Source organism: Panulirus ornatus, chromosome 32 (genome assembly GCF_036320965.1).
Source record: "Panulirus ornatus isolate Po-2019 chromosome 32, ASM3632096v1, whole genome shotgun sequence".
In the NCBI taxonomy this organism is placed as follows: Eukaryota; Metazoa; Arthropoda; class Malacostraca; order Decapoda; family Palinuridae; genus Panulirus; species Panulirus ornatus.
Genome location: NC_092255.1, coordinates 16476238 through 16501168, shown reverse-complemented (window position 1 = coordinate 16501168; position 24931 = coordinate 16476238). Strand labels below are relative to the sequence as shown.

General features: G+C 42.9%; 1 protein-coding gene across 1 annotated transcript; it reads left to right on the top strand.

The window, feature by feature from the left end:
• The first annotated feature begins 351 nt into the window (after positions 1 to 351).
• LOC139759077 (clotting factor G beta subunit-like) lies at positions 352 to 24630 on the top strand. Its single transcript, XM_071681018.1, has 9 exons — positions 352 to 505; positions 1314 to 1490; positions 7347 to 7388; positions 7637 to 7944; positions 18926 to 19035; positions 19292 to 19457; positions 23392 to 23491; positions 23844 to 24013; positions 24293 to 24630. The coding sequence occupies exons 1-9, from the start codon at positions 424 to 426 to the stop codon at positions 24455 to 24457; spliced, it is 1320 nt and encodes a 439-aa protein (XP_071537119.1). The 5' UTR covers positions 352 to 423; the 3' UTR covers positions 24458 to 24630.
• Positions 24631 to 24931: the final 301 nt, after the last annotated feature.

Genomic DNA, 24931 nt, shown 5'->3' with positions numbered 1-24931 from the left:
AATTAAAAACGAGAGGGGAGGATTTCCAGTCCCCCTCTCTCTTCCCTTTTAAGTCGCCTTCTACGACACGCAGGGAATACGTGGGAAGTATTCTTTCTCCCCTATCCCCAGGGATTATATACATATATATTACCTGAAAAACGTAAATCCTTGTTAGTAATTAAAACTGAGATGTTGCCAAGTAGACGTCGACATAACCAGATACTTAATCTTTTTTTCCCTTACTTCCTTGCGATATTATTCCATGAAAATGACGTTACCGGTAATGATGAGGGAAATACCCAGTGAGCCGCCGCAATATTACCTGAATGAGTTAAAAGAAACCAGATTTGTTAGCCTCGAGGGAACCCTAGTTGGACAAGCTGTGGGCTGGAGATCTCAGTTCTGTCGCGAGTCTCAGCGAGGAAAGAGCTAATAGCCGGAATGGTTGACCGTTCTACGACGTACTACCTGCTGCTGGTGGCTGTGGCCGTCTTGACTGATGTGGCCGGCACATGGGCTCGAGGTAAGTAGTAACTCACACGAACACGTTGGTCAGCAAAGTGGGTTCAGGGCGAGTCCAATATGGCTCTCTTCCTTCAGCAAAAAAGGGCTCTGGGTGAGTACGTATGGCCCATGGCCAGCCAGCGTATGAGTTCCGGATGAGTATCATAATATGGCTTCAACGACCTGCGCTCGGCCCCACGGTAAGTTTGATACGACTGCTGCCAGCATGTGTGGATGCAGGGATGTGAATACTCATGGCCGATATAGCCCATCACATGCATCCAGGATGGGTACAACATGGCCCAGCATATATAGGGTTCAGGGTGAGGTGGGGGTTGGCACGAGTGCTTACGATGTAAAGTGATGGGATTCAGCAGCCGAAGAAGTCTTCATAACAATGGTATTTCTCCTTACATAAGGGCAATGCGTTTCCAATGAACTTTCCAACCAGTGTGACACGACCTCAACGATTATTTTGCTTTTTTTTTTTAATGAAATATTTATCAGAAAATATAAGACAGCTTTCTGGTCACGAGGAGTCAATGTGTACAAAAGAATGTATTTTTACAGGATGTCTCCCCAAGAACTCGATGTAAATTTGTAAGACAAGATGACCTTCGGTAACCATCATGACTTATTTCAAGAAGTGCACTACTTACAGACAGACTTTCAAAAAAAAACAAGGTTTAAGATGCAGAGTTATCATTGCCATTCTCATCTGTTCAATTGAACTATCATGTACGTGTAATGAGTAGTAATGTCCTAATTGCTTGTTGTCTTCTCTTGTCGGGTTCTACTAACTGGCTCGATCACACTGCCTGCCGCAGACTTGGTGTTCCCATTGGTGGAAAAGTCGGAGACCTGCACTCTAGCCTCTGGGGAGCAGGGCCGATGCCTGGATATTCGCTCCTGCCCGGCTGTGCACGAAGACCTTGAAGAAAACCATCCGCCTCGCTGTGGTTTCAATGCCACATATCCAGTCGTCTGTTGCCCCGAGTCCACAGGTAAGTATGCACTCCCTGGCCACTCAGCCTGGACGAGTTTCTCATTGAAGAAAAGCAGAGGAGGAGGAGTTCTTCACCCTCTCCAAGGCGGACTGAGAGAGGAGGGGGGAGGTGTTGATTTACACTTACATATCCGAGATCACGGTATAGAAATGTCATGTCTGGTCATCCGACTTGCTAATCATACGGTGTCTTATAAACCTCCAGGAAAATGATCTAGTACATTAATATTTTAAAAGAGATTCATCTTAAAGTTTTCCAACGACATGTTTCTCTTCATAATATTCTCTGGCAGTTCCATTTCGTGTTCCGAGTAGGTTTGGTACACTATGCAAAAAAAAAAAAAAATTCCTGTGTTAAATAATATGAGCCAACGGAGGAGTTTTTGACATGGTTTAGGGAGTCTTGCCTTATGTTAGTAACACAGCTTCTCATATATATATATATATATATATATATATATATATATATATATATATATATATATTTTTTTTTTTTTTTTTTTCATACTATTCGCCATTTCCCGCGATAGCGAGGTAGCGTTAAGAACAGAGGACTGGGCCTTTGAGGGAATACCCTCACCTGGCCCCCTTCTCTGTTCCTTCTTTTGGAAAATTAAAAAAAAAAAAAAAAAAAAAAAAACGAGAGGGGAGGATTTCCAGGCCCCCGCTCCCTTCCCTTTTAGTCGCCTTCTACGACACGCAGGGAATACGTGGGAAGTATTCTTTCTCCCCTATCCCCAGGGATAATATATATATATATATATATATATATATATATATATATATATATATATATATATATATATTTTTTTTTTTTTTTTTTTGCTTTGTCGCTGTCTCCCGCGTTTGCGAGGTAGCGCAAGGAAACAGACGAAAGAAATGGCCCAACCCACCCCCATACACATGTATATACATACGTCCACACACGCAAATATACATACCTACACAGCTTTCCATGGTTTACCCCAGACGCTTCACATGCCCTGATTCAATCCACTGACAGCACGTCAACCCCGGTATACCACATCGATCCAATTCACTCTATTCCTTGCCCTCCTTTCACCCTCCTGCATGTTCAGGCCCCGATCACACAAAATCTTTTTCACTCCATCTTTCCACCTCCAATTTGGTCTCCCACTTCTCCTCTTTCCCTCCACCTCCGACACATATATCCTCTTGGTCAATCTTTCCTCACTCATTCTCTCCATGTGCCCAAACCATTTCAAAACACCCTCTTCTGCTCTCTCAACCACGCTCTTTTTATTTCCACACATCTCTCTTACCCTTACGTTACTTTCTCGATCAAACCACCTCACACCACACATTGTCCTCAAACATCTCATTTCCAGCACATCCATCCTCCTGCTCACAACTCTATCCATAGCCCACGCCTCGCAACCATACAACATTGTTGGAACCACTATTCCTTCAAACATACCCATTTTTGCTTTCCGAGATAATGTTCTCGACTTTCACACATTCTTCAAGGCTCCCAGAATTTTCGCCCCCTCCCCCACCCTATGATCCACTTCCGCTTCCATGGTTCCATCCGCTGCCATCCTATGAGTCCACGGGGAAAATGAAACACGAAAAGTTTCCAAGTGCACTTTCGTGTAATAATCATAGGAAAATCTTGATCACGCGCAAAATTGTGATCCTTTCCAATATATATATATATATATATATATATATATATATATATATATATATATATATATATATATATATATATATATGCGCATGTGCGTAAAAAAAGTATACAATGTAGGGTATGCTGTTTCCAAAATCATAGTGCATCACGTCTCTTCATTTAGAGAGTAACTATTATAGGGTATGTACCATAATTATCAAGAAATGCGTCTGGCATTTACGCCCACCAACCCTACTGAGACAACAGGAGTCGAATGCAAGATGACTCGTATGTTGGTCGTGTCTACCACCAACAATCATTTCTAGAAAACCCGTATTTACATTTTGTACATCTTCCTGCCCCTGTCATATACAGAATCCTCCTTCATCAAACTCCACCACACTTGCTTTGCTTTCCAGATTTTCCAGCCCCTCGTCTTCACACACACACACACATTCCCGTGGACTCATGGGAATATATATATATATATATATATATATATATATATATATATATATATATATATATATATATATATATTCATATTTATTATACTTTGTCGGTGTCTCCCGCGTTAGCGAGGTACCGCAAGGGAACAGACGAAAGAATGGCCCAACCCACCCACATCGAGAAACATACATATCCACACACGCACATATACATACCTATACATTTCAACGTATACACATATATACATACACAGACATATACATATATACACACGTGCATAATTCATACTTGCTGCCTCTATTCATTCCATTCGCCACCCCGCCACATATGAAATGACAACCCTCTCCCCCCGCGTGCGCACGAGGTAGCGCTAGGAAAAGACAACAAAGGCCACATTCGTTCACACGCCGTCTCTAGCAGTCATGTATAATGCATCGAAACCACAGATCCCTTTCCACATCCAGGCCCCACAGAACTTTCCATGGTTTACCCCATACGCTTCACATGCCCTGGTTCAATCCATTGACAGCACGTCGACCCCGGCATACCGCATCGTTCCAATTCACTATTCCTTACACGCCTTTCACTGTCCTGCATGCTCAGGCCCCGATCGCTCGAAATCTTTTTCACTCCATCCTTCCACCTCCAATTTGGTTTCCCATTTCTTGTTCCCTCCACCTCTGACACATATATATCCTCTTTGTCAATCTTTCCTCACTCATTCTCTCCATGTGACCAAACCATTTCAAAACACCCTCTTCTGCTCTCTCAACCACACTCTTTTTATTACCACACATCTCTCTTACCCTTTCATTACTTACTCGATCAAACCACCTCACACCACATATTGTCCTCAAACATCTCATTTCCAGCACATCCACTCTCTTCTGCATAATTCTATCTATAGCCCACGCCTCGCAACCATATTTTGCTTTCCAAAATAAGGTTCTCGACTTCCACACATTTTTCAACGCTCCCAGAAGTTTCGCCCCCCTTCCCCACCCAATGATTTACTTCCGCTTTGATGGTTCCATCCGCTGCCAGATCCACTCCCAGATATCTATAACACTTTACTTCCTCCAGTTTTCCTCCATTCAAACTTACCTCCCAATTGACTTGTCCCTCAACCCCAATGCACCTAATAACCTTGCTCTTATTCACATATACTTTCAGCTTTCTTCTTCCACACACTTTACCAAACTCAGTCACCAGCTTCTGCAGTTTCTCACCCGAACCAGCCACTAGCGCTGTATCATCAGCGAACAACATCTGACTTCCCAAGCTCTCTCATCCACAACAGACAGCATACTTCCCCCTCTTTCCAAGACTCCTGCATTCACCTCCCTAACAACCCCACCCATGAACAAATTGAACAACCATGGAGACATTACGCACCCCTGCCGCAAACCAACATTCACTGAGAACCAATCACTTTCCTCTCTTCCTACACGTACACATGCCTTACATCCTCGATAAAAACTTTACACTGCTTCTAACAACTTACCTCCCACACCATATATTCTTAATACCTTCCACAGAGCATCTCTATCAACTCTATCATATGCCTTCTCCAGATCCATAAATGCTACATACAAATCTATTTGCTTTTCTAAGTATTTCTCACATACATTCTTCAAAGAAAACACCTGATCCACACATACTCTACCACTTCTGAAACCACACTGCTCTTCCCCAATCTGATGCTCTATGCATGTCTCAGTCAACACCCTCCCATATAATTTCCCAGGAATACTTAACAAAATTTATACCTCTGTAATTTGAGCACTCACTCTTATCCCCTTTGCCTTTGTACAATGGCACTATGCAAGCATTTCGCCAGTCCTTAGGCACCTCACCATGTGTCATACATACATTAAATAAATACATACATTAAATACATACATTAACAATACAGCCACCCCCTTTTTTAATAGATTCCACTGCAATACCATCCAAACCCGCTGCCTTGCCGGCTTTCATCTTCCGCAAAGCTTTTACAACCTCCTCTGTTTACCAAATCATTCTCCCTAACCTTCTCACTGCACACCACCTCTACCAAAACACCCTATATCTGCCACGCTATCACCAAACACAATCAACAAACCTTCAAAATACTCACTCCATCTTCTCATCACCACTACTTATCACCTCCCCATTAGCCCCCTTCACTGATGTTCCCATTTGTTCCCTTGTCTTGCGCACTTTATTTACCTCCTTCCAAAACATCTTTTTATTCTCCCTAAAATTTAATGATACTCTCTGACCCCAACTCTCATTTGCCCTCTTTTTCGCCTCTTGCATCTTTCTCTTGACCTCCTGCCTCTTTCTTTTATACATCTCCCAGTCATTTGCATTATTTCCCTGCAAAAATTTTCCAAATGTCTCTCTCTTCTCTATCACTAATAATCTTACTTCTTCATCCCACCACTCACTACCCTTTCTAATCAACCCACCTCTCACGCTTCTCATGCCACAAGAATCTTTAGCACAAGCCATCACTGCTTCCCTAAATATATCCCATTCCTCCCCCACTTCCCTTACGTCCTTTGATCTCACCTTTTTTTCCATTCTGTACTCAGTCTCTCCTGGTACTTCCTCACACGTCTCCTTCCCAAGCTCACTTACTCTCACCACTCTCTTCACCCCAACATTTTCTCTTCTTTTCTGAAAACCTCTACAAATCTTAACCTTCGCCTCCACAAGATAATAATCAGACATCACTCCAGTTGCACCTCTCAGCACATTTACATCCAAAAGTCTCCCTTTCGCGCGCCTATCAACGCGTAATCCAATAAGGCTCTGGCCATCTCTCCTACTTACATACGTATACTTATGTAAATCTCTCTTTTTAAATCAGGTATTCCCAATCACCAGTCCTTTTTCAGCACATAAATCTACAAGCTCTTCACCACCTCCATTTACAACACTGAACATCCCATGTACACCAATTATTCCCTCAACTGCCACATTACTCACCTTTGCATTCAAATCACCCATCACTATAACCCGGTCTCGTGCATCAAAACTACTAACACACTCACTCAGCTGCTCCCAAAACACTTGCCTCTCATGATCTTTCTTCTTATGCCTAGGTGCATATGCACCAATAATCATCCATCTCTCTCCATCCACTTTCAGTTTTACCCACATCAATCTAGGGTTTACTTTCTTGCACTCTATCACATACTCCCACCACTCCTGTTTCAGGAGTAGTGCTACTCCTTCCCTTGCTCTTGTCCTCTCACTAACCTCTGACTTTATTCCTAAGACATTCCCAAATCACTCTTCCCCTTCACCCTTGAGCTTCGTTTCACTTAGAGCCAAAACATCCAGGTTCCTTTCCTCAAACATACTACCTATCTCTCCTTTTTTCTCATCTTGGTTACATCCACACACATTTAGACACATTTAGTCACTCCCCGCGTGACTCCTTCTTCTGTTTCCCCGTAGAAAGTTGAAATACAAGGAGGGGAAAGTTTCTACCCCCCGCTCCCGTCCCCTTTAGTCGCCTTCTACGACATATGAGGAATGCGTGGGAAGTATTCTTTCTCCCCTATCCTCAGGGATGTATATATATATATATATATATATATATATATATATATATATATATATATATATATATATATATATACATACATATATATATATATATATATATATATATATATATATATATATATATATATATATATATATATATATATATATATATAAACTACTCGTAATGATAACATAATTGGTCAAAATGTAACTGAAGGCTGAACTTTTCAGGCACTGAACTGAAAGACGTCTCTGCTCCCTCCGTCTCCTTCGGTAAGTAACCAACAAACAGTTAGTTGAGTTTACTGTTACTCCTCTCTTGACCATCAGACAGTTGACAGTTTACAGTTAACCATCTCTTGACCATCAGACAGTTTACTGTTACCCATCTCTTAACCATCAGACAGTTTACTGTTACCCATCTCGTGTTATTACTGGAACTGACAATATCACTAGCAGTAGTATAACATCAATATCAGTGATCACATTTTCAAACGGATTGTCTCTTCTGTTGTGTCTAGAATGTGGACGAAACTCCCGCAAGATGTTCAACTTGCAATGTGATCTTGGTGAAAGCCAAATCCTGCGTCCGAGAGGAGCATTCCCCTCCGCCTCCGCCGCCAGACCCACCGTCACAGGTAGCCACCCGAAGCCCAGACTGCGTCCCGGGATTCCTGAGGAAGCGCTGCCCGACGAAGACACGATCTTGGGCTGTGCCACACGGCGTGCCGATGATTCGCATGCACCATTAGCGGCCGCTGGAGGGGTGGTTATGACAATCGCGGCCGTTGGAGGGGTGGATGTGGAGAAGAACGCTTGGCCATGGATGGTATGAAATCCTCCTCTTTTTTTTCACACAGGAATAGACCTTAGGTTACGATTTGAATACAAATGTGCTCTAGCGCCTCCGTGGTGAAGGATGAAGAGTTACCGACCGCCACCCAAAACACGTGCGGCCTGGGATTAAACCCGCATAAGTTTCAAATCCTGGAGTGAAAAAGATTAGGGGTCTGAACATGCAGGCAGGAAGGGGATAGTGAGAGGTGTGCACGGGATAGAGTGAAATGGAAAGATGAGAGACATGCAGGGGTCGACGTGCGCTCTTAAATGGAGTGAACCAGGGCATGCAAAGTGGCCGGAAGAAACCAAGGAAAGGTCCGTGGGGCCTGGATGTACACTGGAGGAGGTCTGTGGTTTCGGTAAATTGCCCATAAGAGCTCGAGGATGGATGTGAACGATTGCGACCTCTTTCTTTCTGTTCCTGTCGCTACCTCGCCAACATAAGTAGAACTTATTAAGAAAGGGGGTGACTGTGTTGTTAATTGGTTATTAAGAATATTCAATGTATGTATGGATCACGGTGAAGTCTTGAGGATTGGCGGAATGCATGCATAGTGCCACTGTACAAAGGCAAAGGGAATAGAGGTGAGTGTTCAAACCACAGAGGCATAAGTTTGTTAAGTATTCCTGAGAAATTATATGGGAGGGTATTGACCGAGAGGGTGAAGGCATGTAAAGAGCATCAGATTGGGGAGGAGCAGTGTGGTTTCAGAAGGGGTAGAGGATGTGTGGGGCGGGTGTTTGCTTTGAAGAATGTCCGCAAGAAAAACTTAGAACAGCAGATGGATTTGTACGTAGCATTTATGGATCTGGAGAAGGCATATGACAGGGTTGACAGAGATGCTCTGTGGAAGGTCTTAAGAGTATATGGTGTGGGAGGTAAGTTTTTACCTAGGATGTAAAGCATGTGAAGGTCGGTCTGCGGCAGGGGCGCGTAATGTCTCCATGGTTGTTTAATTTGTTTATGGATGGGGTGGTTAGGGAGGTAAATGCAAGAGTTTTGGAGAGAGGGGCGAGTATGCAGTCTGTTGAGGATGAGAGGGCATGGGAAGCGAGCCGGTTGTTGTTCGCCGATGATACAGCTCTAGTGGGTAATTCGAGTAAGAAACTGCAGAAGCTGGTGACTGAGATTGGAAAAGTGTGTGAAAGGAGAAAGTTGAAAGTAAATGTGAATAAGATCAAGGTTATTAGTTCAGTAGGGTTGAGGAACAAGTCAACTGGGATGTAAGTTTGAATGGAGAAAAAAATGGAGGAAGTGAAGTGTTTTAGAAATCTGGGAGTGGACTTAGCAGCGAATGAAACCATGGAAGCAGAAGTGAGTCAAATGGTGGGGGAGGGGGCGAAGGTACTGCCAGCGATGAAGAATGAATTGATGGATAGAACGTTATCTCGCAGAGCAAAAATGGGTATGTTTAAAGGAACAGTAGTTCCAACGATGTTATACGGTTGCGAGGCATGGGCTATAGATAAGGTTGTACGGATGAGGGTGGATGTATTGGAAATGAAATGTTTGAGGAAAATATGTGGCGTGAGGTGGTTTGACCGATTAAGTAATGAAAGAGAGAGATGTGTGGGAATAAACCGAGTGTGATTGAGAGAGCAGAAGATAAGTTGAAATGGTTTGGACACATGGAGAGAATGAGTGAAGAAAGGTTGACAAAGGGGATATATGTGTCAGAGGTGGAGGAAACAAGGAGATGCGGAAGACCAAAGCGGAGGTGGAAAGATGGAGTGAAAAAGATTTTGAGTGATCGGGGCCTGAACATAAGGAGGGTGAAAGGCGTGCAAGGAATAGGATGAACTGAAACGATGTGGTATACCGGAGTCGACGTGCTGGCACTGGACTAAACCAAGGCATGTGAAAGGTCTGGGGTAAACCATGGAAAGGCGTGTGAGGCCTGGATGTGGATAGGGAGATGTGGTTTCGGTGCATTACACATGAGAGAGTGTGAACGAATGTGGTCTTTTTTTTTTTGTCCGTTTTGAAGGTGCTACCTCGCTGAAGCAGGGGGTAGCGATGCTGTTTCCTGTGGGGTGGGGAAGCGCGAGGAATGGATGAAGGTAAGCAAGTACAAATATGTACATGTGTATATGTGTATGTATAAATATGTGTATATGTTATTATGTATATGTATGTACATGTGCGTGTGTGTGTGTGTGTGTGTGTGTGTGTGTGTGTGTGTGTGTGTGTGTGTGTGTGTGTGTGGGCCATTCTTCGTCTGTTTCCTAGCGCTACCTCGCTGACGCGGGAAACAGCGATTAAGTTTCATAAACAAATTATATATATATATATATATATATATATATATATATATATATATATATATTTTCTTTTTTTTTTTTTTTTTCTTTGTCGCTGTCTCCCGCGTTTGCGAGGTAGCGCAAGGAAACAGACGAAAGAAATGGCCCAACCCACCCCCATACACATGTGTATACATACGTCCACACACGCAAATATACATACCTACACAGCTTTCCATGGTTTACCCCAGACGCTTCACATGCCCTGATTCAATCCATTGACAGCACGTCAACCCCGGTATACCACATCGATCCAATTCACTCTATTCCTTGCCCTCCTTTCACCCTCCTGCATGTTCAGGCCCCGATCACACAAAATCTTTTTCACTCCATCTTTACGCCTCCAATTTGGTCTCCCACTTCTCGTTCCCTCCTCCTCCGACACATATATCCTCTTGGTCAATCTTTCCTCACTCATTCTCTCCATGTGCCTAAACCATTTCAAAACACCCTCTTCTGCTCTCTCAACCACGCTCTTTTTATTTCCACACATCTCTCTTACCCTTACGTTATTTACTCGATCAAACCACCTCACACCACACATTGTCCTCAAACATCTCATTTCCAGCACATCCATCCTCCTGCGCACAACTCTATCCATAGCCCACGCCTCGCAACCATACAACATTGTTGGAACCACTATTCCTTCAAACATACCCATTTTTGCTTTCCGAGATAATGTTCTCGACTTCCACACATTCTTCAAGGCTCCCAGGATTTTCGCCCCCTCCCCCACCCTATGATCCACTTCCGCTTCCATGGTTCCATCCGCTGCCAGATCCACTCCCAGATGTCTAAAACACTTTACTTCCTCCAGTTTTGCTCCATTCAAACTTACCACCCAATTGACTTGACACTCAACCCTACTTTACCTAATAACCTTGCTTTTATTCACATTTACTCTCAACTTTCTTATTTCACACACTTTACCAAACTCAGTCACCAGCTTCTGCAGTTTCTCACATGAATCAGCCACCAGCGCTGTATCATCAGCGAACAACAACTGACTCACTTCCCAAGCTCTCTCATCCCCAACAGACTTCATACTTGCCCCTCTTTCCAAAACTCTTGCATTCACCTCCCTAACAACCCCATCCATAAACAAATTAAACAACCATGGAGACATCACACACCCCTGCAGCAAACCTACATTCACTGAGAACCAATCACTTTCCTCTCTTCCTACACGTACACATGCCTTACATCCTCGATAAAAGCTTTTCACTGCTTCTAACAACTTGCCTCCCACACCATATATTCTTAATACCTTCCACAGAGCATCTCTATCAACTCTCTCATACGCCTTCTCCAGATCCATAAATGCTACATACAAATCCATTTGCTTTTCTAAGTATTTCTCACATACATTCTTCAAAGCAAACACCTGATCCACACATCCTCTACCACTTCTGAAACCACACTGCTCTTCCCCAATCTGATGCTCTGTACATGCCTTCACCCTCTCAATCAATACCCTCCCATATAATTTACCAGGAATACTCAACAAACTTATACCTCTGTAATTTGAGAACTCAATCTTATCCCCTTTGCCTTTGTACAATGGCACTATGCACGCATTCCGCCAATCCTCAGGCACCTCACCATGAGTCATACATACATTAAATAACCTTACCAACCAACAATAATACAGTCACCCCCTTTTTTAATAAATTCCACTGCAATACCATCCAAACCTGCTGCCTTGCCGGCTTTCATCTTCCGCAAAGCTTTTACTACCTCTTCTCTGTTTACCAAATCATTTTCTTTAACCCTCTGACAGGAGGTCAAGAGAAAGGTGCAAGAGGTGAAAAAGAGGGCAAATGAGAGTTGGGGTGAGACAGTATCATTAAATTCTAGGAAGAATAAAAAGATGTTCTGGAAGATGGTAAATAAAGTGCGTAAGACAAGGGAGCAAATGGGAACTTCAGTGAAGGGCGCAAATGGGGAGGTGATAACAAGTAGTGGTGATGTGAGAAGGAGATGGAGTGAGTATTTTGAAGGTTTGTTGAATGTTTTTGATGATAGAGTGGCAGATATAGGGTGTTTTGATCGAGGTGGTGTGCAAAGTGATATATATATATATATATTTGTTTATATTTCATTTATCATACTTCGTCGCTGTCTCCCGCATTAGCGAAGTAGCGCAAAGAAACAGACGAAAGAATGGCCCAACTCACCCACATACACATATATACATAACTATACATTTCAGCGTATACATACATATACACACACAGACATATACATATATACACATGTACATAATTCCTATTTGCTGCCTCTATTAATTCCCGTCACCACCCCGCCACACATGAAATGACAACCCCCTCCCCCCGCATGCGCGCGAGGTAGCGCTAGGAAAAGACAACAAAGGCCACATTCGTTCAAACTAACCCTCTAGCTGTCATGTATAATGCACCGAAACCACAGATCCCTTTCCACATCCAGGCCTCACAAAACTTTCCATGGTTTACCCCAGACGCTTCACATGCCCTGGTTCAATCCACTGACAGCACGTCGACTTCGGTATACCACATCGTTCCAATTCACTCTATTCCTTGCACGCCTTTCACCCTCCTGCATGTTCAGTATCTGATCGCTCAAAATCTTTGTCACTCCATCCTTCCACCTCCAATTTGGTCTCCCACTTCTCCTCGTTCCCTCCACCTCTAACACATATATCCTCGTTGTCAATCTTTCCTCAATCATTCTCTCCATTTGACCAAACCATTTCAAAACACCCTCTTCTGCTCTCTCAACCACACTCTTTTTATTACCACACATCTCTCTTACCCTTACATTACTTACTCGATCAAACCACGTCACACCACATATTGTCCGTCCTTAAACATCTCATTTCTAACACATCCACCCTCCTCCGGACAACTCTATTTATAGCCCACGGCTCGCAACCATATAACATTGTTGGAATCACTATTCCTTCAAACATACCCATTTTTGCTTTCCAAGATAATGTTCTCTCCCTCCACACATTTTTCAACGCTCCCAGAACTTTCGCCTCCTCCCCCACCCTGTAACTCACTTCCGCTTCCAGATATCTAAAACACTTCACTTCCTCCAGTTTTTCTCCATTCAAACTTACCTCCCAATTGACTTGTCCCTCAACCCTACTGTACCTAATAAGCTTCTCTTATTCACATTTACTCTCGGCTTTCTTCTTTCACACACTTTACCAAACTCAGTCACCAGCTTCTGCAGTTTCTCACTCGAATCAGCCACCAGTGATGTATCATCAGCGAACAACAACTGACTCACTTCCCAAGCCCTCTCATCCACAACAGACTGCATACTTGCCCCACTCTCCAAAACTCTTGCATTTACCTCCCTAACAATCCCATCTATAAACAAATTAAACAACCATGGAGACATCACGCACCCCTGCTGCAAACCGACATTCACTACGAACCAATCACTTACCTCTCTTCCTACTCGTACACATGCCTTACATCCTCGATAAAAACTTTTCACTGCTTCTAACAACTTGCCTCCCGCACCATATATTTTTAGTACCTTCCACAGAGTATCTCTATCAACTCTATCATATGCCTTCTCCAGATCCATAAATGCTACATACAAATCCATTTGCTTTTCTAAGTATTTCTCACATACATTCTTCAAAGCAAACACCTGATCCACACGTCCTCTACCTCCTCTGTAACCACACTGGTTTTCCCCAATCTGATGCTCTATACATGCTTTCACCCTCTCAATCAATACCCTCCAATGTAATTTCCCAGGAATACTCAACAGACTTATACCTCTGTAATTTGAGCACTCACCTTTATCCCCTTTGCCTTTGTACAATGGCACTATGCATGCGTTCCGCCAATCCCTGGCACCTCACCATGAGTCATACATACATTAAATATCCTTGCCAACCAATCAACAACACAGTCACCCCCTGTTTTAATAAATTCCACTGCAATACCATCCAAACCCATTGCCTTGCTGGCTTCCATCTTCCACAGCTTTTACTACCTCTTCTTTGTTTACCAAATCATTCTCCCTAACTCTCTCACTTCGCACACCACCTCAACCAAAACACCCTATATCTGCCACTGTATCATCTAATACATTCAACAAACCTTCAAAATACCCACTCCATCTTCTCACATCACCACTACTCCTTATTACCTCCCCATTGGCCCCATTCACCGATATTTCCATTTGTTCTCCTGTCTTACGCACTTTATTTACCTCCTTCCAAAACATCTTTTCATTTTCCCTAAAATCTAATGATATTCTCTCATCTCAACTCTCATTTGCCCTCTTTTTCACCTCTTGCACCTTTCCTTTACCTCCTCCCTCTTTCTTTTATACCTCCCAGTCATTTGCACTATTTCCCTATAATACTCGTTCAAATGCCTCTCTCTTCTCTTTCACTAACAATCTTACTTCTTCAGCTCACGACTCGCTACCCTTTCTAATCAGCCCACCTCCCACGCTTCTCATGCCACAAGCATCTTTTGCGCATGCCATCACTTCCTTTGCTCTCACCTTTTTCCATTCTGAACTCAATCTCTCCTGGTACTTCCTCACACAAGTCTCCTTCCCACGCTCACTTACTCTCACCACTCTCTTCACCCCAACATTCTCTCTTCTTTTCTGAAAACCCATACAAATCTTCACCTTCGTCTCCACAAGATAATGATCAGACATCCCTCCAGTTGCACCTCTCAGCACATTAACATCCAAAAGCCAGAGAGCGTTACTGGATTACGTGTTCATTGATAGGCGCTATCAATTAACACGTAATCCAATAACCCTCTCTGGCCATCTCTCCTACTTACATACGTATACTTATGTATATCTCTTTTTAAACCAGGTATCCTCAATCACCATTCCTTTTTCAGCACACAAATCTACAAGCTCTTCACCATTTCTATTTACAACACTGAACACCCCATGTACACCAATTATTCCCTCAACTGCCACGTTACTCACCTTTGCGTTCAAATCATCCATCACTATAACCCGGTCTCGTGCGTCAAAACTACTAACAGACTCACTCAGCTGCTCCCAAAACACCTGCCTCTGATGATCTTTCTTCTCATGCCCTGGTGCATAGGCACCAATAATCACCCACCTCTCTCCATCCACTTTCAGTTTTACCCATACCAATCTAGAGTTTACTTTCTTACACTCTATCAAATACTCCCACAACTCCTGTTTCAGGAGTAATGCTACTCCTTCCCTTGCTCTTGTCCTCTCATCAACACCTGACTTTACTCCCTAAACATTCCCAAACCACTCTTCCCCTTTGCTCTTTTGAGCTTCGTTTCACTCAGAGCCAAAACATCCAGGTTCCTTTCCTCAAACATACTACCTATCTCTCCTTTTCTCTCATCTTGGTTACATCCACACACATTTAGACACATTTAGTCACTTCCCGCGTGGCTCTTTCTTCTGTTTCTCCTTTTAGAAAGTTGAAATACAAGGAGGGGAGGGTTTCTACCCCCCCGCTCCCGTCCCCTTTAGTCGCCTTCTACGACACGTGAGGAGTGCGTGGGAAGTATTCTTTCTCCCCTATCCCCAGGGTACATATATATATATATATATATTTTTTTTTTTTTTTTTTTTATACTTTGTCGCTGTCTCCCGCGTTTGCGAGGTAGCGATATATATATATATATATATATATATATATATATATATATATATATATATATATATATATATATATATTCATACTATTCGCCATTTCCCGCGATAGCCAGGTAGCGTTAAGAACAGAGGACTGGGTCTTTGAGGGAATACCCTCACCTGGCCCCCTTTTCTGTTCCTTCTTTTGGGAAAAAAAAGAAAAAAAAACGAGATGGGAGGATTTCCAGCCCCCCGCTCCCTTCCCTTTTAGTCGCCTTCTACGACACGCAGGGAATACGTGGGAAGTATTCTTTCTCCCCTATCCCCAGGGATAATATATATATATATATATATATATATATATATATATATATATATATATATATATATATATATACTCAAAATCTTTTTCACTCCATCTTTCCGCCTCCAATTTGGTCTCCCACTTCTCCTCGTTCCCTCCACCTCCGACACATATATCCTCTTGGTCAATCTTTCCTCACTCATCCTCTCCATGTGCCCAAACCATTTCAAAACACCCTCTTCTGCTCTCTCAACCACGCTCTTTTTATTTCCACCCATCTCTCTTACCCTTACATTACTTACTCGATCAAACCACCTCACACCACATATTGTCCTCAAACATCTCATTTCCAGCACATCCACTTCCTGCGCACCTCCTGCCCACGCCTCGCAACCATACAACATTGTTGGAACCACTATTCCTTCAAACATAGCCATTTTTGCTTTCCGAGATAATGTTCTCGACTTCCACACATTCTTCAAGGCTCCCAGGATTTTCGCCCCCTCCCCCACCCTATGATTCACTTCCGCTTCCATATATGTATATATATATATATATATATATATATATATATATATATATATATATATATATATATATATTTTTTTTTTTTTTTATACTTTGTCGCTGTCTCCCGCGTTTGCGAGGTAGCGCTAGGAAACAGACGAAAGAAATGGCCCAACCCCCCAACCCCCCATACACATGTATATACATACGTCCACACACGCAAATATACATACCTACACAGCTTTCCATGGTTTACCCCAGACGCTTCACATGCCTTGCTTCAATCCGCTGACAGCACGTCAACCCCGGTATACCACATCGCTCCAATTCACTCTATTCCTTGCCCTCCTTTCACCCTCCTGCATGTTCAGGCCCCGATCACACAAAATCTTTTTCACTCCATCTTTCCACCTCCAATTTGGTCTCCCTCTTCTCCTTGTTCCCTCCACCTCCGACACATATATCCTCTTGGTCAATCTTTCCTCACTCATCCTCTCCATGTGCCCAAACCACTTCAAAACACCCTCTTCTGCTCTCTCAATCACGCTCTTTTTATTTCCACACATCTCTCTTACCCTTAAGTTACTCACTCGATCAAACCACCTCACACCACACATTGTCCTCAAACATCTCATTTCCAGCACATCCATCCTCCTGCGCACAACTCTATCCATAGCCCACGCCTCGCAACCATACAACATTGTTGGAACCACTGTTCCTTCAAACATACCCATTTTTGCTTTCCGAGATAATGTTCTCAACTTCCACACATTCTTCAAGGCCCCCAGGATTTTCGCCCCCAACCCCACCCTATGATCCACTTCCGCTTCCATGGTTCCATCCGCTGCCAGATCCACTCCCAGATATCTAAAACACTTCACTTCCTCCAGTTTTTCTCCATTCAAACTCACCTCCCAATTGACTTGACCCTCAACCCTACTGTACCTAATAACCTTGCTCTTATTATTCACATTTACTCTTAACTCTCTTCTTCCACACACTTTACCAAACTCAGTCACCAGCTTCTGCAGTTTCTCACATGAATCAGCCACCAGCGCTGTATCATCAGCGAACAACAACTGACTCACTTCCCAAGCTCTCTCATCCCCAACAGACTTCATACTTGCCCCTCTTTCCAAAACTCTTGCATTTACCTCCCTAACAACCCCATCCATAAACAAATTAAACAACCATGGAGACATCACACACCCCTGCCGCAAACCTACATTCACTGAGAACCAATCACTTTCCTCTCTTCCTACACGTACACATGCCTTACATCCTCGATAAAAACTTTTCACTGCTTCTAACAACTTTCCTCCCACACCATATATTCTTAATACCTTCCACAGAGCATCTCTATCAACTCTATCATATGCCTTCTCCAGATCCATAAATGCTACATACAAATCCATTTGCTTTTCTAAGTATTTCTCACATACATTCTTCAAAGCAAACACCTGATCCACACATCCTCTACCACTTCTGAAACCACACTGCTCTTCCCCAATCTGATGCTCTGTACATGCCTTCACCCTCTCAATCAATACCCTCCCATATAATTTACCAGGAATACTCAACAAACTTATACCTCTGTAATTTGAGCACTCACTCTTATCCCCTTTGCCTTTGTACAATGGCACTATGCACGCATTCCGCCAACCCTCAGGCACCTCACCATGAGTCATACATACATTAAATAACCTTACCAACCAGTCAACAATACAGTCACCCCCTTTTTTAATAAATTCCACTGCAATACCATCCAAACCTGCTGCCTTGCCGGCTTTCATCTTCCGCAAAGCTTTCACTACCTCTTCTCTGTTTACCAGAGGCGCAAGAGGTGAAAAAAAGGGCAAATGAGAGTTGGGGTGAGAGAGTATCATTAAATTTTAGGGAGAATAAAAAGATGTTCAGGAAGGAGGTAAATAAAGTGCGTAAGACAAGGGAGCAAATGGGAACTTCAGTGAAGGGCGCAAATGGGGAGGTGATAACAAGTAGTGGTGATGTGAGAAGGAGATGGAGTGAGTATTTTGAAGGTTTGTTGAATGTGTTTGATGATAGAGTCGCAGATATAGGGTGTTTTGGTCGAGGTGGTGTGCAAAGTGAGAGGGTTAGGGAAAATGATATATATATATATATATATATATATATATATATATATATATATATAGAGAGAGAGAGAGAGAGAGAGAGAGAGAGAGAGAGAGAGAGAGAGAGAGAGAGAGAATGACAAGATGATTTCCTCTTGCAGGCGCTAATCGGTAGAAAAATGAATCAAGGGACGAAATGGTCGTGTGGTGGTGTTCTCATTAACGAGCAGTGGGTCCTCTCAGCACTACACTGCTTCGCTGACAGGAGCATGTTAGTAACAGCTTCGGTTTCATGTGTTGAGCCATAATATGCCAGACTCATGACTATATCTACAGTGTTTTGATTAAGTACCTGTCTTTCACAGACATCGAGAAATCTTGTGATTATAGTCATGTATAGATTACTACACGGGGATAAAGTCATATATTCTCATTTATCTGTTGTAATTTAAGAGTTTGAGCTAACGGTGTCGTTTTCCTGCGCGAAGCATAAATGAATCTTACAAACACTTCAACCCATCAAATAGAACTTACGTGATTCGTCTGGGAGAACACGACTACGACGACAACGCAGACGGCGCGGCTCATGAGGACTTCGCTGTGGCCGAACTCGTCGTGTACCCAGGGTACTCCCACCCCGAGGCCTACCACGACCTGATCCTCGTGAGGTTGGCCACCAAGGTCACGCTGAAGGTCAGTTGTTTACACACATTTCGTACTCCTGTCAACCTCCACCACTCCAGCTGGTTATCATAACTATTGTGATCGACCATAGAGGTCATTATATGTATAATATATATATATATATATATATATATATATATATATATATATATATATATATATATATATATATATATTATCCCTGGGGATAGGGGATTAAGAATACTTCCCACGTATTCCCTGCGTGTCGTAGAAGGCGACTAAAAGGGGAGGGAGCGGGGGGCTGGAAATCCTTCCCTCTCGTTTTTTTGTTTGTTTGTTTTTTTCCAAAAGAAGGAACAGAGAATTGGGCCAGGTGAGGGTATTCCCTCAAAGGCCCAGTCCTCTGTTCTTAATGCTACCTCGCTAACGCGGGAAATGGCGAATAGTTTAAAAGAAAAGAAAGATATATATAAGGTGTTCAGTGCTGTAAATAGAAATGGTGAAGAGCTTGTAGATTTGTGTGTTGAAAAAGGACTGGTGATTGGGAATACCTGGTTGAAAAAGAGAGATATGCATGAGTATACGTATGTAAGTAGGAGATATGGCCAGAGAGCGCTATTAGACTACGTGTTAAGTGACAGGCGCATGAAAGAGAGACTTGTGGATGTTGATGTGATGAGAGGGGCAACTGGAGGGATGTCTGATCATTATCTTGCAGAGGCGAAGGTGAAGATAAGTAGAGGTTTTCAGAAAAGAAGAGAGAATGTTGGGGTGAAGAGAATGATGAGAGTAAGTGAGCTTGGAAAGGAGACTTGTGAGAGGAAGTACCAGGAAAGACTGAGTGAAGAATGGAAAAAGGTGAGAGCAAATGACGCAAGGGGAGTGCGGGAGAAATGGGATGTATTTAGGGAAGCAGTGATGGCTTGTGCAAAAGATGCTCGTGGCATGAGAAATGTGAGAGATGGGCAGATTAGAAAGGGTCGCGAGTGGTGGGATGAAGAAGTAAGATTGTTAGTGAAAGAGAAAAGAGAGGCGTTTGGACGATTTTTGCCGGAAAATAGCGCAAATGATTGCAAGATGTATAAAAGAAAGAGGGAGGAGGTCAAGAGAAAGGTGCAAGAGGTGAAAAAGAGAGATGGGGTGAGAAAGTATCATTAAACTTTAGGGAAAATAAAGAGATGTTTTGGAAGGAGGTAAATAAAGTGCGTAAGACAGAACAAATGGGAACATCGGTGAATGGGGTTAATAGGGCAGTAATAACAAGTAGGTGAAGTGAGGAAATAGAGTGAGTATTTTGGAGGTTTGTTGAATGTGATTCATGATAGAGTGGCAGATATAGGGTGTTTTGGTCGAGGTGGTGTGCGAAGTTAGAGGGTCAGAATGGTTTGGTAAACTGAGAAGAGATAGTGAAAGCTTTGCGGAAGATAAAAGCCGGCTAGGCGGGGGGTTTGGATGGTATTGCAGTGGAATTCATTAAATAAGGGGGTGACAGTGTTGCTGACTAGTTGATAAGGATATTCAATGTATGTATGGTTCATGGTGAAGTGCCTGAGGATTGGCGGAATGCATGCATAGTGTCACTGTACAAAGGCAAAGGGGATAAAGGTGAATGTTCAAATTACAGAGGTATAAGTTTGTTGAGTATTCCTGGGAAAACATATGGGAGGGTATTGATTGAGAGGGTGAAGGCATGTACAGAGCATCAGACTGGGGAAGAGCGGTGTGGTTTCAGAAGTGATAGAGGATGTGTGGATCAGGTGTTTGCTTTGAAGAATGTATGTGAGAAATACTTAGAAATATAGATGGATTTGTATGTAGCATTTATGGGTCTGGTGAAGGCATATGACAGAGTTGATGGAGATGCTCTGTGGAAGGTATTAAGAGTATATGTTATGGAAGGTAAGTTGCTAGAAGCACTGAAAAGTTTTATGAAGGATGTAAGGCATGTGTACGTGTAGGAAGAGAGGAAAGTGATTGGTTCCCAGTGAATGTCGGTTGGCGGCAGGGGTGCGTGATGTCTCCATGGTTGTTTAATTTGTATATGGATGGAGTTGTCAGGGAGGTGAATGCAAGAGTTTTGGAGAGGGGCAAGTATGTAGTCTGTTGTGGATGAGAGGACTTGGGAAGTGAGTCAGTTGTTCGCTGATGATACAGCGCTGGTGGCTGATTCGAGTGAAAAACTGCAAAAGCTTGTGACTGAGTTTGGTCAAGTTTGTGAAAGAAGAAAACTGAGAGTAAATGTGAATAAGAGCAATGCTATTAGGTTCAGTAAGGTTGAAGGACAAGTAAATTGGGAGGTTAGTTTGAATGGAGAGAAACTGGAGGAAGTGAAGTGTTTTAGATATCTGGGAGTGTATTTAGCAGCGGATGGAACCATGTTAGCGGAAGTGAGTCACAAGGTGGGGGAGGGGGCGAAGGTTCTGAAAGCGTTGAAGAATGTCTGTAAGGCGTGAACGTTATCTAGGAGAGCAAAAATGGGTATCTTTGAAGGAATAGTTGTTCCAACAATGTCATATGGTTGCGAGGCATGGGCTATAAAGAGGGTTGTGCGGAGGAGGGTGGATGTGTTGGAAATGAGATGTTGGAGGACAGTATGTGGTGTTAGGTGGTTTGATCGAGTAAATGATGAAAGGGTAAGAGAGACAGATGTGTGGTAATAAAGAGTGTGGTTGAGAGAGCAGAAGAGGGTGTTTTGAAATGGTTTGGTCACATGGAAAGAATGAGTGAGGAAAGATTGACAAAGAGGATATATGTGTCAGAGGTGGAGGGAACGAGGAGAAGTAGGATACCAAGTTGGAGGTGGAAGGATGGAGTGAAAAAGGTTTTGAGCGATCGGGACCTGAACATACAGGAGGGTGAAAGGCGTGCAAGGAATAGAGTGAACTGGAACGATGTGGTATACCGAGGTCGATGTGCTGCCAATGGATTGAACCAGGGCATTTGAAGCGTCTGGGGTAAACCCTGGAATGTTTTGTGGGGCCTGGATATGGAAAGGGAGCCGTGGTTTCGGTGCATTACACAGGACAGCTAGAGAGTTAGTGTGAACGAATGTGGGCTTTGTTGTCTTTTCCTAGGTCTACCTCGTGAATCCAGTCCGTCATGCGATGCACGTCGGTTTTAAGCTGTAGACTTGAGTTTTTCACTTCCCAATAGTCCATCACCAGTGCCACTGGAGTACACGAGAAATATTAATCATTTGCAAGACTGATCCCTGTGGCACGCCCCTTGTCACGTCTCACTGTTACCAAGAGGAGACCATTAAAATCACTGTCCTCCGCTTGTGGTCATTCAAACAATCACCTTCCCAGCAAAAATAAGAGTCCCATCTATGTAAATACCAGCAATTTATGATGCCGCATTTTACAGAGTCCCTTTTTTTTTATCTCTCTCTCTTTGAAATCTAAATAGATGATCATCTATTTACTTTTACCTTGCATGTTTATCACATCAAAAAGGATCCACGTAGATCTGTCATACATGAAAGATCATCAATGAAAAAAAACAAAAACAAGAAATCCCCAAGGTTATTAATTAGTAAGACCTGTAAATGATTTACAATCTTATTGCGAATGATGGTTTTCATAAGCTCAACAACTCATTGTATGGTACACCCCCGCCCCCTCATCCAGTTATGTTAAAACGACGAACGAAAGCTCGAAAACAGTCTTCAGTACTTATACCACAGGTGCCATTTTCCCGAGACTCCCGTCAAAATCCAATGAAAGATATTTTTTTTGTTTTTTTTGAGGGAGTTGTCCAGCCAAGCAAGAAAAGTTCTCGCGCAATGATCTCACTTCATTACTACTTACAATACATATTACTACTTACAAGTCTTTTAATCCGAGTAGATTACTCTATGTCGTAAATATTGACAATTATATGTTTATTTGTGATGCAAACACAAGTACCACTATTATTTCAGGGGTAAATATAGTGAATAAGGCATAAAAACCTTTTTTCTTTTTTTTTTCTTTTTTTTCAGACGATCATCAACCCAGTATGTCTGCCATGGGGCCCAGAGAGCAGCGTTGAACTGTCTGGACAGAAGGTGACGCTTACTGGCTGGGGAGACACACAATTCTGTAAGTCCTGCCAGCCACTTCGGAGATGAACTCTCTCTCTCTCTCTCTCTCTCTCTCTCTCTCTCTCTCTCTCTCTCTCTCTTTGCAGGCACTGTATTGCCATTTCATAATTTCAAAATACGGTTGGGTTTTCTTTACAGTGTTTAGTGTTCTATACGATGTTTATATACATTATTTTTCGTGTGTGTGTGTGTGTGTGTGTTTGTGAGTTTCCAATAGTTTATGTATACGTTTTCTATGGTTTATTTATACGTTTTCTATATAGTCTTCACATTACTATATGGATTTTTTTTTTCTTTAATGTGAATATCTATGATAAGGCCTGACTGACGCGTTCTCTTTTGGCCTCTAGTTGGCACCCCCAGCTCAGTGTTACAAGAGGTGAGTATGACGGTATTCACACCCTCAAGGTGTGTTGCCAGCTACTCCGAGCTGACTCATTACTCCAAAAATTGGCCCCGGGGCATCAGGGAGGAAAGTATCTGCGCAGGAGACGAAGAAGGAGGCAAAGATGCCTGCCAGGTAAGGAACGACTCTCAGGAGCATACGTTCTTTTTTTGTTTTGTTTGTTTTCCAGATCCATTCATGAGAGAAACATAGTCTTATCTCGGCTTTAGGATCTGTGGGCAAACAGATTTCTCCATTTCTCTCCAAAGACTGAATAATCTGTGGTTGGTGTTCACAGAATCAGTATATCATAATGGCAGGGCTGGCCTCTCTCTCTCTCTTGACCTATACGAAAGGACTAGCTACGTACCCGTGTGTTGTCAAGCTTTTAATATCAAGTTCCTTTTCCCCCAGGGTGACTCTGGCGGACCTATCGTTTCCCGGGGCTTGTCTGGGCGCTACACCTTGGCTGGCATAGTGTCCCGTGGCTATGGCTGTGGCCTCAAGGATTTCCCTGGCCTCTACGTCAACCTCCGTTACCCGCCTTACCTCGCGTGGATCAAGAAGGTCGCCTTCTGAAGGAAGGGCGCCTCAAAAAATTGCAACCTCGAGAAAAAGAATTACTGATAATAATCTTTGGATTTCATCTTACTATATGTACTGGAATTATTTGCATCCGTACGATGTGCAGAAGACACATTCACTGTATAGTGGACATCAATAATATTTGAGGGATTACCTAAAGGAACGCTGTTGTTGCTGTTTTTTTTTTTATGTCCAGAGAAGATAAATATATACGGGAGATCCTATCCTATTGGAGGCTTAAGGCATCGCGATGCTCAACACCTTTGCTTTGACGCGGCCCTTTTTAAGACTGCAGTGGGCAAATCCAAATCCACACGGCTCTTCCTTGGAATAGACAGACGCACATGTTTCAGTTTATTTTTCGTGACTTCTCTAGGAAAAAAAAAAAGAGATGGGGAAGAGGTCTTGGAAAACATAAGAGAACTTTGAAATTGGCTTTTCACTTATCCTGTGCAGCAATAGATATTT